The sequence below is a fragment of the Mus caroli genome, chromosome 10 (assembly GCF_900094665.2).
Source record: "Mus caroli chromosome 10, CAROLI_EIJ_v1.1, whole genome shotgun sequence".
Lineage (NCBI taxonomy): Eukaryota > Metazoa > Chordata > Mammalia > Rodentia > Muridae > Mus > Mus caroli.
This window is the reverse complement of record NC_034579.1, coordinates 6,842,070-6,854,836: the sequence shown is the minus strand read 5'-3', so window position 1 is coordinate 6,854,836 and position 12,767 is coordinate 6,842,070. Positions and strand designations below refer to the sequence as shown.

At 39.8% G+C, this 12,767-nt stretch overlaps 1 protein-coding gene across 4 annotated transcripts in view; it reads left to right on the top strand.

The window, feature by feature from the left end:
• Adgb (androglobin) overlaps positions 1 to 12,767 on the top strand; it is a 129,321-nt gene that overhangs the window by 68,267 nt on the left and 48,287 nt on the right. For all 4 annotated transcript variants that reach the window (XM_021175285.1, XM_021175286.1, XM_021175284.1 and 1 more), the window contains 8 exons: positions 537 to 678; positions 2,225 to 2,339; positions 4,746 to 4,913; positions 5,946 to 6,081; positions 6,645 to 6,782; positions 9,545 to 9,638; positions 10,373 to 10,507; positions 11,084 to 11,237. In XM_021175285.1, coding sequence (XP_021030944.1) covers positions 537 to 678; positions 2,225 to 2,339; positions 4,746 to 4,913; positions 5,946 to 6,081; positions 6,645 to 6,782; positions 9,545 to 9,638; positions 10,373 to 10,507; positions 11,084 to 11,237 — 1,082 coding nt within the window. The remainder of the gene's footprint in view (positions 1 to 536; positions 679 to 2,224; positions 2,340 to 4,745; positions 4,914 to 5,945; positions 6,082 to 6,644; positions 6,783 to 9,544; positions 9,639 to 10,372; positions 10,508 to 11,083; positions 11,238 to 12,767) is intronic.

Below are 12,767 nucleotides of genomic sequence, written 5' to 3'. Positions count from 1 at the left end.
CCAGGATCTTCTGGCTTTCATAGTCTCTGGTGAAAAATCTGGTGTAATTCTGATAGGCTTGCCTTTATATGTTACTTGGCCTTTTTTTCTTACTGCTTTTAGTATTCTATCTTTTCTTAAACACTTTCTCAGAAATCTCTTACTATCCTGGATATTGCACAATTGTCCCCATTAAAATTGACTCCTGGAAGATATTCTAATCATGTACATAGAGATGATTAAAAAAACCAAACATAGTGGCAGACTACGATGAAGTATCCCTGCATGTTCTGCTTTCCCCAACTTTCTCATCCTAATTTTTCTGCCTGAGGAGATGAGTATGAAGGGCAAACTAAACAGGAAGGCAGAGCCAGGTAGGCGCCATTTCCCAAACTTACATACGCAGCTTCTGGCATTTCAGCAATGCTTTTAGACTATCTTCAGTACCTGATTCACCTTCATGATTACATATGGTATTACTGGACAGAAAGCAATGCAAGTGGAGGCCAGTTATTCTTCCATGATCATATCTCAACACATCTCTCCTTCTCCCAAAGCCTTAACAAAAGATAGCCCTCAGGTAGAGCCTGGACTCCTGACAGCTGAAGCCATCACCTGGAAATCCCTGAAGCCTCTTAGTGTTGTTCTGAGGATTCACACCTATGCAACGAAGGCCAGCATGGTGCGCCTGCCTGCCGGGTATGGTCTGACATCATGTTTCCATGTTTGAGGCTTTTAGGTAGACAATGGGGAGTCTACCTCATTGTTTCCTGGAGTGAGATTCAACAAGGTACCTGTCTATCATCGGGATTCTTGAGAGAAAGAGAGATAATCCTTTCAATAAGTGATATTCTCAGGGCCTTTGGAAGGATCTTTGTTGCGCATCCAGGGACTGTATATGTAAAGAACATGGCTTAACCCAGAATTTTCTAAAATGAATCTGTCAATAATTTCTCTAGTATTCTCATAAATCTTACTATTTTTTAACAAGAATTCTACATGATTCTGCTTAAATTTGGATTCCATTTAGATTATAAAATAGCATTTCTTCCGACCAACCTAGAATTCCACCTGTGGTATATAGTTGTTGGATGTTATTTTTAATTATAATAAAACTCAGCAAACACATCACACTTTCTGTTTGAAAGAAATTACAAACCATGAAAGCATTGTATTGATTTTTAGCATATAAAATTTCATACTTCAAATGGAAAATATTTTACTGGAATTTTATCCTGAGATCAATCTTTTTAATTATATGCCATCAGTAAAAAGTTATAGACTGTGCAGAAAGCAGATCCTAAGCAACAAAACAAAATGCTAAAGCAATGTGTGCTATGCATCCAGAATGTCTAAAAAATAAAATAAAATCTAAAAAAGAAAATCAAATTTCTAACTCTAGTCTTTGTATGGAGAGATTCTCCAGAAACCAAATTAATTCTCTAATTCAGTGGGTCTCAGCCTTCCTAATGTTAAGTCAGTGGGTCTCAGCCTTCCTAACGTTAATTCAGTGGCGAACACTGTGAACCTTTACTATAGTTCCTTATATTGTGGTGACTTCTCAACCATAAAATATTTGTGTTTCTACTTCATAACTATAATTTTGCTACTGTTAAGAATAGTAATGTAAATATCTGATATGCAGGATGTCTACTACGTGACCCCTGTAAAAAAAGGTTGGTTGACCCAAAAGGGTTCACGACCCACAGGTTGAGAACCACTGATCTTACAGTTTATACATGAAGTACAAGGGATTAAAAGGGGATGGTCCTGGAGTTGCATCTTTCCACAAAGGCCCTGAGCCATCATGTGTCTTGAGCATCCTCTAAAGGACTGGAAGGGAGGAAAGTGGTTATCTCTGTTTTCAGTCATACTGGATGGAGGGAAAGAATTTACATATGTGAAATAAGATGTGTTTGTGATTCTACAAAGCCCTGTACACAACAAGAAAAAAAAATCTAGAGTCCTTGTTAGCAGCACAGGATGTATGGGAGATACCTTCAGTTTGTGAAAGTCTGTCATTTTGTCTAATTGTTTCTGTCTTCTACAATTAGTAAAACACAGGCTTTTTTGATTATCCTAGAGTGCAAATCTAGGTAGTTATCTCTTCTGTCTTAAAAAGGATACCAAAACAAAGCAACTCTTCACTAACTTCTAACTTCCAAACTCTGATCAAGCAACTAGCAGAGGTGAAATGCGTTTAACAGAGGCAGCATGATCATCACATGGTTTCCATTCTCTCTAGGAGGCATATGCTGCTCTTCAATGCGTATTCCCCTGTGGGCCATGCCGTACATGTCTGCAGCATGACAACATTTGTCATTGGGGATGAAGATATTGTACTGCCCAACTTTGAGCCGGTAAATATCTTAGCAAACCTGCCACCTCTGTTTTCAAGGTTTTAACTCAATTATATTATCTATCTATCTACCTATCTATATCTATCTATCTATCTATCTATCTATCTATCTATCTATCTATCTATCTATCTATCTATCTATTCATTTAGCCGACCCCCTCCCTATTAAACTATTTGTATATCCTCTTATAAATGGTGAAATGTGATCTCTGAGAAACACTATTAATTCATCCCTGACAACTGTACATACCTCTCCTCTGTTGATCTTCGATGTTTATCCAAATCTCCTCAGGTAGATGCAGTGGTCCTTGAGAGAGAAGAAGCACCAGGAAAGTCCTTTGGATGTCACTCAAAATTTGATTGCTCCTTCCTGTCCATCCTTTCCTTACTCTGAGGAATTTAGAATGTGTGTCTCTGGGATGAGGAGGAGTCAGAGAGTTCCACTAGAAACATCTGGCAATTTTTCTCCTTTCCTCTTTCTTCTTGTCCTTTCTCTGCTCTGAGAGAAATTGGGCGCAGTAACTCTAAAACCCTCCCTTTGTTTAAAATGTCCTCCATGTACCTGTGTGTCCAGGGGAGATAAGAATTTTCTATGTTCTGCTGTCTGACACATAGTACTTTCTCATCTCTAATGACTTACTAAATACTCCATAATAAACAAACAGAAAACCCAGGAAAACTAGCTGAAACCTCCAGATGGTGCAACCAAAGGATTCTCAAAGGCAGCCAGAAAACCTTGCAGCAAAAAGAGGGTTGAAGCCTGGGTCTTTCCACTATGTTCTGATGGCCTAGCCATGTCTGACTCATCTCTCCTAGCCTGTCCAGACAGGGTTCTACAGGTTTTCTCTGGGCTTCCTTCTGTTGGTTGTACTGTCTCTTCTCCACAAGATTTTTATTCTGCTCAGTAGGCACTAAGGGAACAACCACAAGTTGATCTCCTCAGATGTTCTTTGTTTCCTTGACTATTCTGGAATGCTTGTCTGTTTGTTTGCTTTGTTACTTTGGTTTTGTGGAGAGAGGAGCTCATGATGGGTCCCAGGCTAACCTAGACCTCATGGTCCTCTTGGATCAGCTTCAAGAGTATCTGGGCTTACAAGCATGTACTGCCATGCTATGCTTTAGCCTGCTTATTTCAAATTCTTCTTTAAAACAATACTTGGGCCAGGCGTGGTGGTGCATGCCTTTGATCCCAGCACTCAGGAGGCAGAGGCAGGCGGATTTCTGAGTCCGAGGCCAGCCTGGTCTACAAAGTGAGTTCCAGGACAGCCAGGGCTACACACAGAAACCCTGTCTCAAACAAAACAAAACAAAACAAAACAAAACAAAACAAAAAAAAACAAAAAGCAAACAAACAAACAAAAAAATACTTGGGTGCCATGCATTATCCAGCTTGCAGGGGAATTAACTCCTAATGATTATTTTGTTGGGAGATTTCTTATTTCTCTGATGGCATAATGTTCCTATGTTATAAGGGTTATTGGACTCAAGATTAATCTCTATTATGCTTTTATTCTAATGGAAGTGCAAAAGGCATACCCTTGGCCATGAGCTGAGAGACCCTAACTCCCCAGTGTCATTACTGGTCATTGCCAGATCTTCTACAAAGCCCGATAATTTCTCTGGGTAGAGGCTTACTTTAAGTAGCCCACCACTGTGTCAAGACCTTCCTCAGTGCCAATGCTTGGTGTGATCCTGTAGATCAAGCATGAACATGATAATGCACCTTTTTTATCAACAGTTTCTCACCCAGCAGGCATCTGTGTTTCCCAGGCACATTTGCTGGGCCTACTCTCAGTCCTCTAGAACAATGACTATGACACCCCCTAGAGAAACAGTAAAGATGGTTCAGTCAGTTTTCCTCCAACTTTCTCTAAGTAGAAATGTGCTGCTCCAGGCAACTCAAGCACTACCCAATATACACCAACCAGGGTAGTCTTCGGACATCTCGGACTGGTTGATTCTTGGAATGTCTTGTCAACTTGGAGCGCCTATTGTTTCTCAGATAGCTGGATGGAGGCACCAGCCCAAGCTTTATATTATATTGCAAAACTCTCTCTGAAATCTCTAGCCTTTAGTCCTCAAAATCCCAGTCTCTGTCAACCTAACTCCTAGACATCCTTTAGACCTAACTGTGGACATTAATACCACAAAGTTTTCCCCACTCCATTATAAGGCTAGAGTTCCATTTCCATTGCCACTTTCGGAGGACTTCCAGCCTTTGTTTCTTGTCTTCTAGACCATCGAATCAAAGAAAAAGCCTCAGTTCACTCTATTCTATACAAATAAAATAACCTTAAATCAATCACAAAGCAGAGGATATTCTTCCCCAGAGGTTGAACATTTGCAAACTTAGTTGCCCTTTAATAAACAGGAGTGTGACTGCTACACGCATGCTCTTTCTTCACAGGAGAGCTACCGATTTACAGAACAGTCTATAATAATTATGAAAGCTATTGGCAACGTGATTGCTAATTTCAAAGACAAAGGTAAATTGCCTGCAGCTCTGAGGGATCTGCAAGCAGCTCACTACCCTATACCCCTCAACAACAAAGAACTCACTGCTCAACACTTCCGGGTAAGCAATTTCTGGTTATGATGCTGACAGCAGGAAACCACCCATCTGAAAGTTTTAGTCCAAATGCTGAGTCTGGGGAAGTGGTTTGCAGAGAGGAATCTAGAGGAAAAGAATATGATAGTGGTTTCTGGGGGCTACTGAGCCTCACTCACCCAGAGGTTTTTGCTAAAGTGGGAATGATGTTTCCATAAAGGAAATTCATCATCAGGCAGTGGATTTTTTTTCAATAGTCCAAGTTGCCCTCAAGAGCCTCCCTCATATAACACTAGCTTCTGCTAAGGCTGAGTAGCTTTCTGGATTCCTAGATACCCTGCAGGAAGAAAGTCGGGATATTCTTGGTTATCTCTTGAGGAAGGAAACTGAGGGGTACTATTCAGACTAAATTATGTTTGTTATGGGACTGTCTTGTGCCCTGTGGGATGTGGCACAGATCACTTGTCGCCACTGTATATGTTGATAACATCCAGTTGTGACAACAAAAAAATGCCTCTTATCTTTTCACATGCCGTTTGAGGGAGGAATTTCATAGCCAGAATGAAAAGCACAGGGCTTTCAGTTAAGCTGCAATTTTGTGTAAGTTAATAGTATGCATCATGCTTAATACAAGCACAAGGAAATTTCCTTCGCATTAAAAATATATTTTTTATCATTACTTACATGTGAGCTGATGTTGGCTGTTGTTGGCAAAGTCTTTATAAACTACAACTATGGTCAACCTGGAAGAGCACCTTGCCAAGCAGGAGAAAGAAATCATTTTGTTGTTGTATGAACATCAAGGAAGAATTCAATATACATCCCAGACAATCAGCTGAATTGGCAATGACAAATGTCCACCTTGTCATATAAATTTTACAGATATACTCTAGTAAAGAAGAACTAGCTCCATTTGTTATGTATAGTTCAACCTACATTGTCCACTATTGTTAATTATACGTGTGTGTGTATGAGTGTGTGTGTGTGTGTGTGAGAGAGAGAGAGAGAGAGAGAGAGAGAGAGAGAGAGAGAGAGAGAGAATATTTTTATCTTTTCCAGGTTTTCCATATATCATTGTGGCGTTTAATGAAAAAGTCTCAAGTAGCCAAGCCTCCTTCAAACTTCAAGTTTGCATTTCGGGCTATGGTTTTTGACACGGACTTATTGGATTCTTTCTCAGAGGATGTTTCTTTAGGTGCTGATTCATTTTAAGTATCCGTGCACGGAAGTGATAATTTAAAATGGCTGTGCTCAGCTGTTGGGTAGCAGAGACAGCAGCTCTGTCTAAGAACTGTGAAGTTCTAGTTTTCTCTAGGATGCTCCAGACTGCCATGGTCTGCCATGGTCTGCTATGGTCTGCTGAGGAAGCATCATAACCCCTGTCACACGTACTTCCTGGGGACCCAGAATGTCTCTGTATTTGTCATTGACCTGCCTGACTTGAATTGAGGACCCTTGAGGAGATGCCCCAGTTCCTTCTTTCCTCTTACCATATTGTTTCTCATTATTTTGTTTCCTTTCAGTTCTGAGGGATGCCTCTGTCCCCTTTCTGATGGAAATCCAAGGCAGGTCATTGAAATGTTGCAGCTTCCTTCTCCAGACCTTTACCTAAGCTCAGTGGGCATTGTGAAACAGGATGTTCAGTCCACCTTTCTGGAATTTTATATGTCTGAAGGCTTTCATAGCTGCAGGCATGAAGTTTTGGGGGGAAGGAAGTCAGTACAGATCCCAATCCAGTGTTTGTCTTTCTCTTGTCAGCGGAATGGGTCGACCTTAAATATTCTATGCCAGTAAATGAGAAGGAGTATACTTCCGAGGAAATAGCTGCTGCGGTGAAAATTCAATCCATGTGGAAAGGGTGCTATGTCAGACTGCTCATGAAAGCTAGAAAGCCAGGTATGGTTTTAAGAAACTTGAAATAGACCCAAGGTGTATAGGAATGAGTGGTATTTTAGAGCCCCCCTCCTCCACAGAACAGTTCAATAATTATACCTACTAAGTACTGAAATCCCCCGAGGCAAGGAGCTGGTTAGAGTTCATTTTCTCATTCTCAGAATTCATCAGTGTTAGAGATGTCACACACACAGACAATGAATATTTACTGAAATGGCGAATGTCAGGACTGGGACAATGAGGTAGAAAGAGTTCTTGGTACACAAGCAGGAGGACTGGAGTTCATAGATGCTACAGAAAAGGCATTCAGGTGTGGTAACCAAAGACCCCCAGCACTTGGGGGGAGAGTGGGGATCTCTGTCTAACCAGATGAGCCACGTCCTGGTGCCACATTCTGCAGTAGACTCTACCTTGGTAAGTAATTAGAGAGCAACAGAGAAAGACACCTGATATCAACTTCTGGCTACTACATGTATGTGCTCAGATGCATGTCCATCCCACACAGATGCACCCATGCACTGATATCTCACACTACATACTGGAAAAGGATATATACTCCATGAGTCACTGAGAAAATGATTGGCTTAATTTTCTGAACCTGTCATGAGTTATCTTTAGTCATCTCCAGTTTGTTAGCAGAAGTTTGAAGTGTCAATCACCTTCAGCTAGGTAGGAGATGCTTGTATATTTCTAGATTGAATTTCACAGGAGTAGCTGGATGTTGCAGGAATGAAGGATGCCAGTACTTCTGTGCATGATGAGGCTGATGTTAAGTTAGGGGCAAGAATGTGTTTAAATATGCTCTAACATTTGTGACATGAAATGTTTTCAGGTATATCAAATAAATTTGTGAGGAGTAATGCCTTCTTTATCAAATTAAAACTCAAAAGTATATTTAGTCACTTCCGTCATGTAATATCCATTGATCTATTGAGAGGAAAAATTTACTTTAATAGAGTATTTTAGTTTGACTAAATACTTTGTTATAAAAATATCTCTATGGAAAACATTTAGTAATAGCATTGAAATGTTTGTCTAAGGAGCAAAAAGTCTAGATGCCTAAAGGTTTTTAGAATACACAATAAAGAATTTATGATAAAAACATTGCTAGTGAAGGAATGGTGTTGTGTAGTGTAGTTCCAGCAGCAAGAAAGCTGAGGGCAAAGGATTGCTAGTGCTAACTGGAGGCTGACCTGGGCTATCATATTAAGAAATAAGGGAGGGAGGCAAGATGAAAGGAAAGAAGAAAGGGAAGAGAAGATAAGAGGAAGAGAAGGGAAGGAAAGGAAAAGAAAGGGAAGGGAAGACAACATAGGGGAAGTGAAGGGAATGGAGAGGAAGGGAGGGAAGGAGAGGGGAGAAGAGGGGAAAGAAAAGAGCAAGCTAGAGATAGAAGTAAATTATAATTACTTGATTTTCATATTTTTCTGCATTAGAAAACAAATGCATTTCTCAAACGTATCATATGGTAAAATATTTGTGGTTCTTTCTGTAAGTAGTAACTATTATATTCCTATTATGATCCTCCTTCCCCATTCTGGAAACTGAAAAGAAAATGCAAGCCATTTCATAATGTAGTTCTTTCACTCAGCTCGTCTTTATTGACTGAATCTCAGGGATGACTCGCTCACGATGGTTTCAGTCAGAGAAGCTGGCTGGCCAAGCAGGTGAAACTGCTCCATGCTATCAGGCACAAGGTAGATAAGCAAACGCTAAGGTTCCCATTTCAGATCCTCATCAAACAATGAGAAAACTCAGGCAGAACTTAAAAAAAGAGAGAGAGAGAGAGTGCCCTTTTCTGTCCTGTTGCCTTGGAAATGCTTACACAGGTCAGCATTTCCCCTGCTAGTTACTTTGTCCATCTACTGGAAAGCATTTGTGGGCAGTGTAGCCGGAAGTTCATGCCATCTATACAGGTATTATTCTTTAGAATTATTAGGTAGTTGCTTTTTGTGAGCAAAGGTTTTCCACTGGAACTTTTGGTATTACAGAAGATCTTTTTATGCAAACTGTTTCAGGAATCATTTAACATTAAAAAAAAAAGACCTATATTTTTAGACTGAGGGGGGATGAAAGAAAACAGAATACCATGAGCAGTGCTCTCATCTAGACATTGATAGCTCTATGCTTTAAACACACTCTCACAATTTGGAGCCTAGAACCTTCTTACTTGGGGATTGTGGGGGTCTTTGCCAACTCCACAGCCAGTGGAGTATTAATCCATGAGAGGCAAGAAGCCCTGTTCAACACAACTCAGTAGCCTGCGTTGGTTCAAACTTCAAGAGTCTGACCCTACTGAGTTTATTTTAGTCATGTTTAAGCACAGCGCAATTTTCTGGTGATAATTAACTCAATCCTGGCTGTGCAACTACATCAAAACTCTTGCAAAGTAAAGTAATATTTTCCATAAAGATCTGTTGTGATAGATTAACTTGAAAGACAGGCTTAAGATAACCAAGCTCATGATAGGATCTGAAGGAGCTGATGTGGCCCAGCCATACAGATAGCACCAAAGTTGCTTGACTGTTAACCATATCCATTCACATCCTTCTGGCTGGAGAACAGGTTATATATCTCTTTCTTTGATGAGAGTCCCCTGTGTATCTAACATTCCTGATTTTCCTAGCACTTATCTGTGAGCACAAGGACCTACAAAATGAAAGTTGTACAAGATCATTGTGCAGATATCGTACAGTTCTAATATTGTTATTGCTAATACTGTTATTAATACCACTACCATTATTGCTACTGTTGTTTTTGCTTAGAAACAAAGGAAAATGTCATCGTTGCAGATACACTTCAGAAAATTTGGGCAGTATTGGAGATGAATTTGGAGCAATATGCATTGTCTCTCTTAAGGTAAAGAATACCACTAGATCTCTTGACGCTAAAGAATACTTCTACATCTCCAGGAAAGAATGGTCCTGTGTGGCTATAATGCCCTCTATCCCAGGTAGCTCCTGAGATCGCCTGAAAAAGATGCAGGATTCCTGCTGCTTGTGAGGCTAGATCTAGATTCAGTCAGAAAGGGAAGAATCCTCCCTGTTGTGGAATACAGATAACACAGAAGTCACCAGGTTCCCTGCATGGAGCCAGGCTGGTCTCATGATTTGTTTAGTCATTTGCATGAGCCAGAAAACACAGAACATGAAAAATTCTATTATTATACTCTTGTTTGTGTCCTTGGGTTTTCATATCTAAAGTTTCCAAACCCATTGCTCATATTAACTTTACAAGCTTCCTTCTAATCTCTTCTATCAGGATCCTTCAATGGCCCCAAACAGGCTTACAATTGTTTTGCCTTGCTTTATGCTTAAACATCAAGCTTCATTTCCCTCTATGAGCATGAATTACTCTCTTGCTTAGGAATATATTCTCCTTCAGTTATGTGCCTTTGAAAGATACCATTCACACCAGAGCTGTAGTGTACTTCTCCCCCATTGACAGCAGATGCTATGAATCCCACTGTGCCTCTTTGACCTTAACTTGGCAAACTTTGGCAGGCTCTTTCAGGAGATAGGTCTCTTCGGTAAATGGAGTTTATTTTAAAAGTGCTTTGTCTTTTATACTCAAGTTATTTTTTACATTCCTAGACTAATGTTTAAAAGCAAGTGTAAGTCTATGGAATCCTACCCATGCTATCAAGATGAAGAAACCAAGTTGGCCTTTGCTGACCACACTGTGAACTATGCAGACCAGCCACCAAATTCTTGGTTTATAGTATTCAGGCAAGTGGTGAATGATGGTGTCTCGGCAGAGTGTTCAGATCTGTACTTTCAAGAGTAAAAATATGGTTAGCAGTAAAAATATCAGCCTCTAGACTCTCTCATATTTGCTTAAAACTTTTTCATACATAAAAGTTTTCCATATATATATATATATATATATATATATATATATATATGTATATATGTGTGTGTGTGTGTATGTATGTGTATGTATATGTATGTATATGTACATGATATGATGTCAGAGAATTTGTATCAATATTCCTTACATCATGAAATGTGTAAACACTTTATAGATTTTTCAATAAATCAGTCTGTTGTCAGTTCAGATAGATAACATTTATCCAAGCAATAGCATAATCAGTACAAGTTACAAGTGACATAAAATGGGAATTCTTAAGGGAATTTGCATTTGTACAAGAAAATGACACAGTAATAGTAACTTGGAATGGAAAAGATGTGTAAGGCTTTTAGTTACTTGCAACTTGAAGTTTTTGCAAAGATTTTTGGGGATTAAATTCTATATCATGCTTTGAAAATCACCATTAAGAAAGGCTTGTGTGTTTGTAATTACAGAGAAATATTTTTGGTTCCTCAAGATATGATCATACTTCCGAAAGTGTACACTACGCTCCCGATCTGTATGTTGCATGTCATTAACAATGACACATTGGAGCAGGTGCCAAAGGTGTTCCAGAAAGTGGTGCCTCACCTTTACACCAAGAACAAGGTAGGTGACAAATGTAGCCCCGGGTGATAAAACAGCATCCAACAGCAAGCTTGGCAGCCCCTGCTAGGAGGAAGGGTTCCCAGCTCCAGCCCTGGACAATGGGAGAGAGCAACCTGGTAGCACATTTCCATTTCAGAAAACACACAGTGCACGTGACCAGGCTCGAAACCAAAGCCACATGAGTTCTGAAGACACAAGTGGATCCCAGGGGTTCTTTTGGTCCCATACTGAAACAAGTCAAAGGGGTGTCTCTATCTCACAGGGAGCCATGTTCTCTTCAGAATTTCAGGGGACCCATAGCACACACAGAGCCCCTACCTATAGTCTTCCAAGGTAGCATGACTTCCTCAGGCCAAGAAGCAATGTGGGCTACCTGCTGAATGGCTGAGAGATCCTGGCCTTCCACCAGATGTTGTCTCTCGCCTTATTTTAATTCTTTCATGTTTTTAATCACATTCCACATTCGGGAATCATGACAAACTTAGTGGATATAGGCTGGAAGCCAAGAGATCTGTTTTTGTTCCTAGTTTCCTTTCTCTAACTCTATTATTTTGAAATTGTTCCTGTTTTCTCTGGATGATTTTTTTTTTTTTGTTCATTTGCTTGCTTGCTTTTTGTTTGTTTTGAGGTTCATTTCAGCCTTTCATCTCATGCACTATTTTATGAAAATTAGACATACCTTTCTAATGAATGGCTAATGAATACTGGCTTCATAAGGATGAAGAATAGATATAAAATGTAGTAATTCACTAAGAAACTCAATAGCTGCTTTGAACCATTTTAGAGATTTGAGGAAACACTTTTGTAAATAAGGAAAATAATGCTTTTTCTTTGTTTTGTTTTTTTTTTTGTGCTTGTGTGTGTGTGTGTGTGTGGTATTTATTTGTTTATTTGTTTTAGCACATAGGCTGTTAGGCTGTGTTGGGAGTCACCATGTAGATCAGGTTGGACTCACGTTCACAGAGATATACCTGCCTTGGCCTCTTGAGTGCTGATATTAATGATATATGGTATCCATTCCTCTGCTGAAGGACATCTGGGTTCTTTTCAGCTCCTGGCTATTATAAGTAAGGCTGCTATGAACATAGTGGAGCATGTGTCCTTATTACGAGTTGGAGCATCTTCTGGGTATATGCCCAGGAATGGTATAGCTGGATCCTCAGGTACTACTACGTCCAATTTTCTGAGGAACCGCCAGACTGATTTCCAGAGTGGTTGAGCCAGCTTGCAATCACACCAGCATCTGCTGTCACCTGAGTTTTTGATTTTAGCCATTCTGACTGGTGTGAGGTAAAATCTCAGGGTTGTTTTGATTTGCATTTACTGATGACTAAGGATGTTGAACATTTCTTCAGGTGCTTCTCAGCCATTTGATATTCCTCAGTTGAAAATTCTGTCTTTAGCTCTGTACCCTAATTTTTATTTTTTTTATTTTTTTTTGATTTTTAATATTTTTATTACATATTTTCCTCAATTACATTTCCAATGCTATCCCAAAAGTCCCCCATAGCGCCCCCCACTTCCCTACCC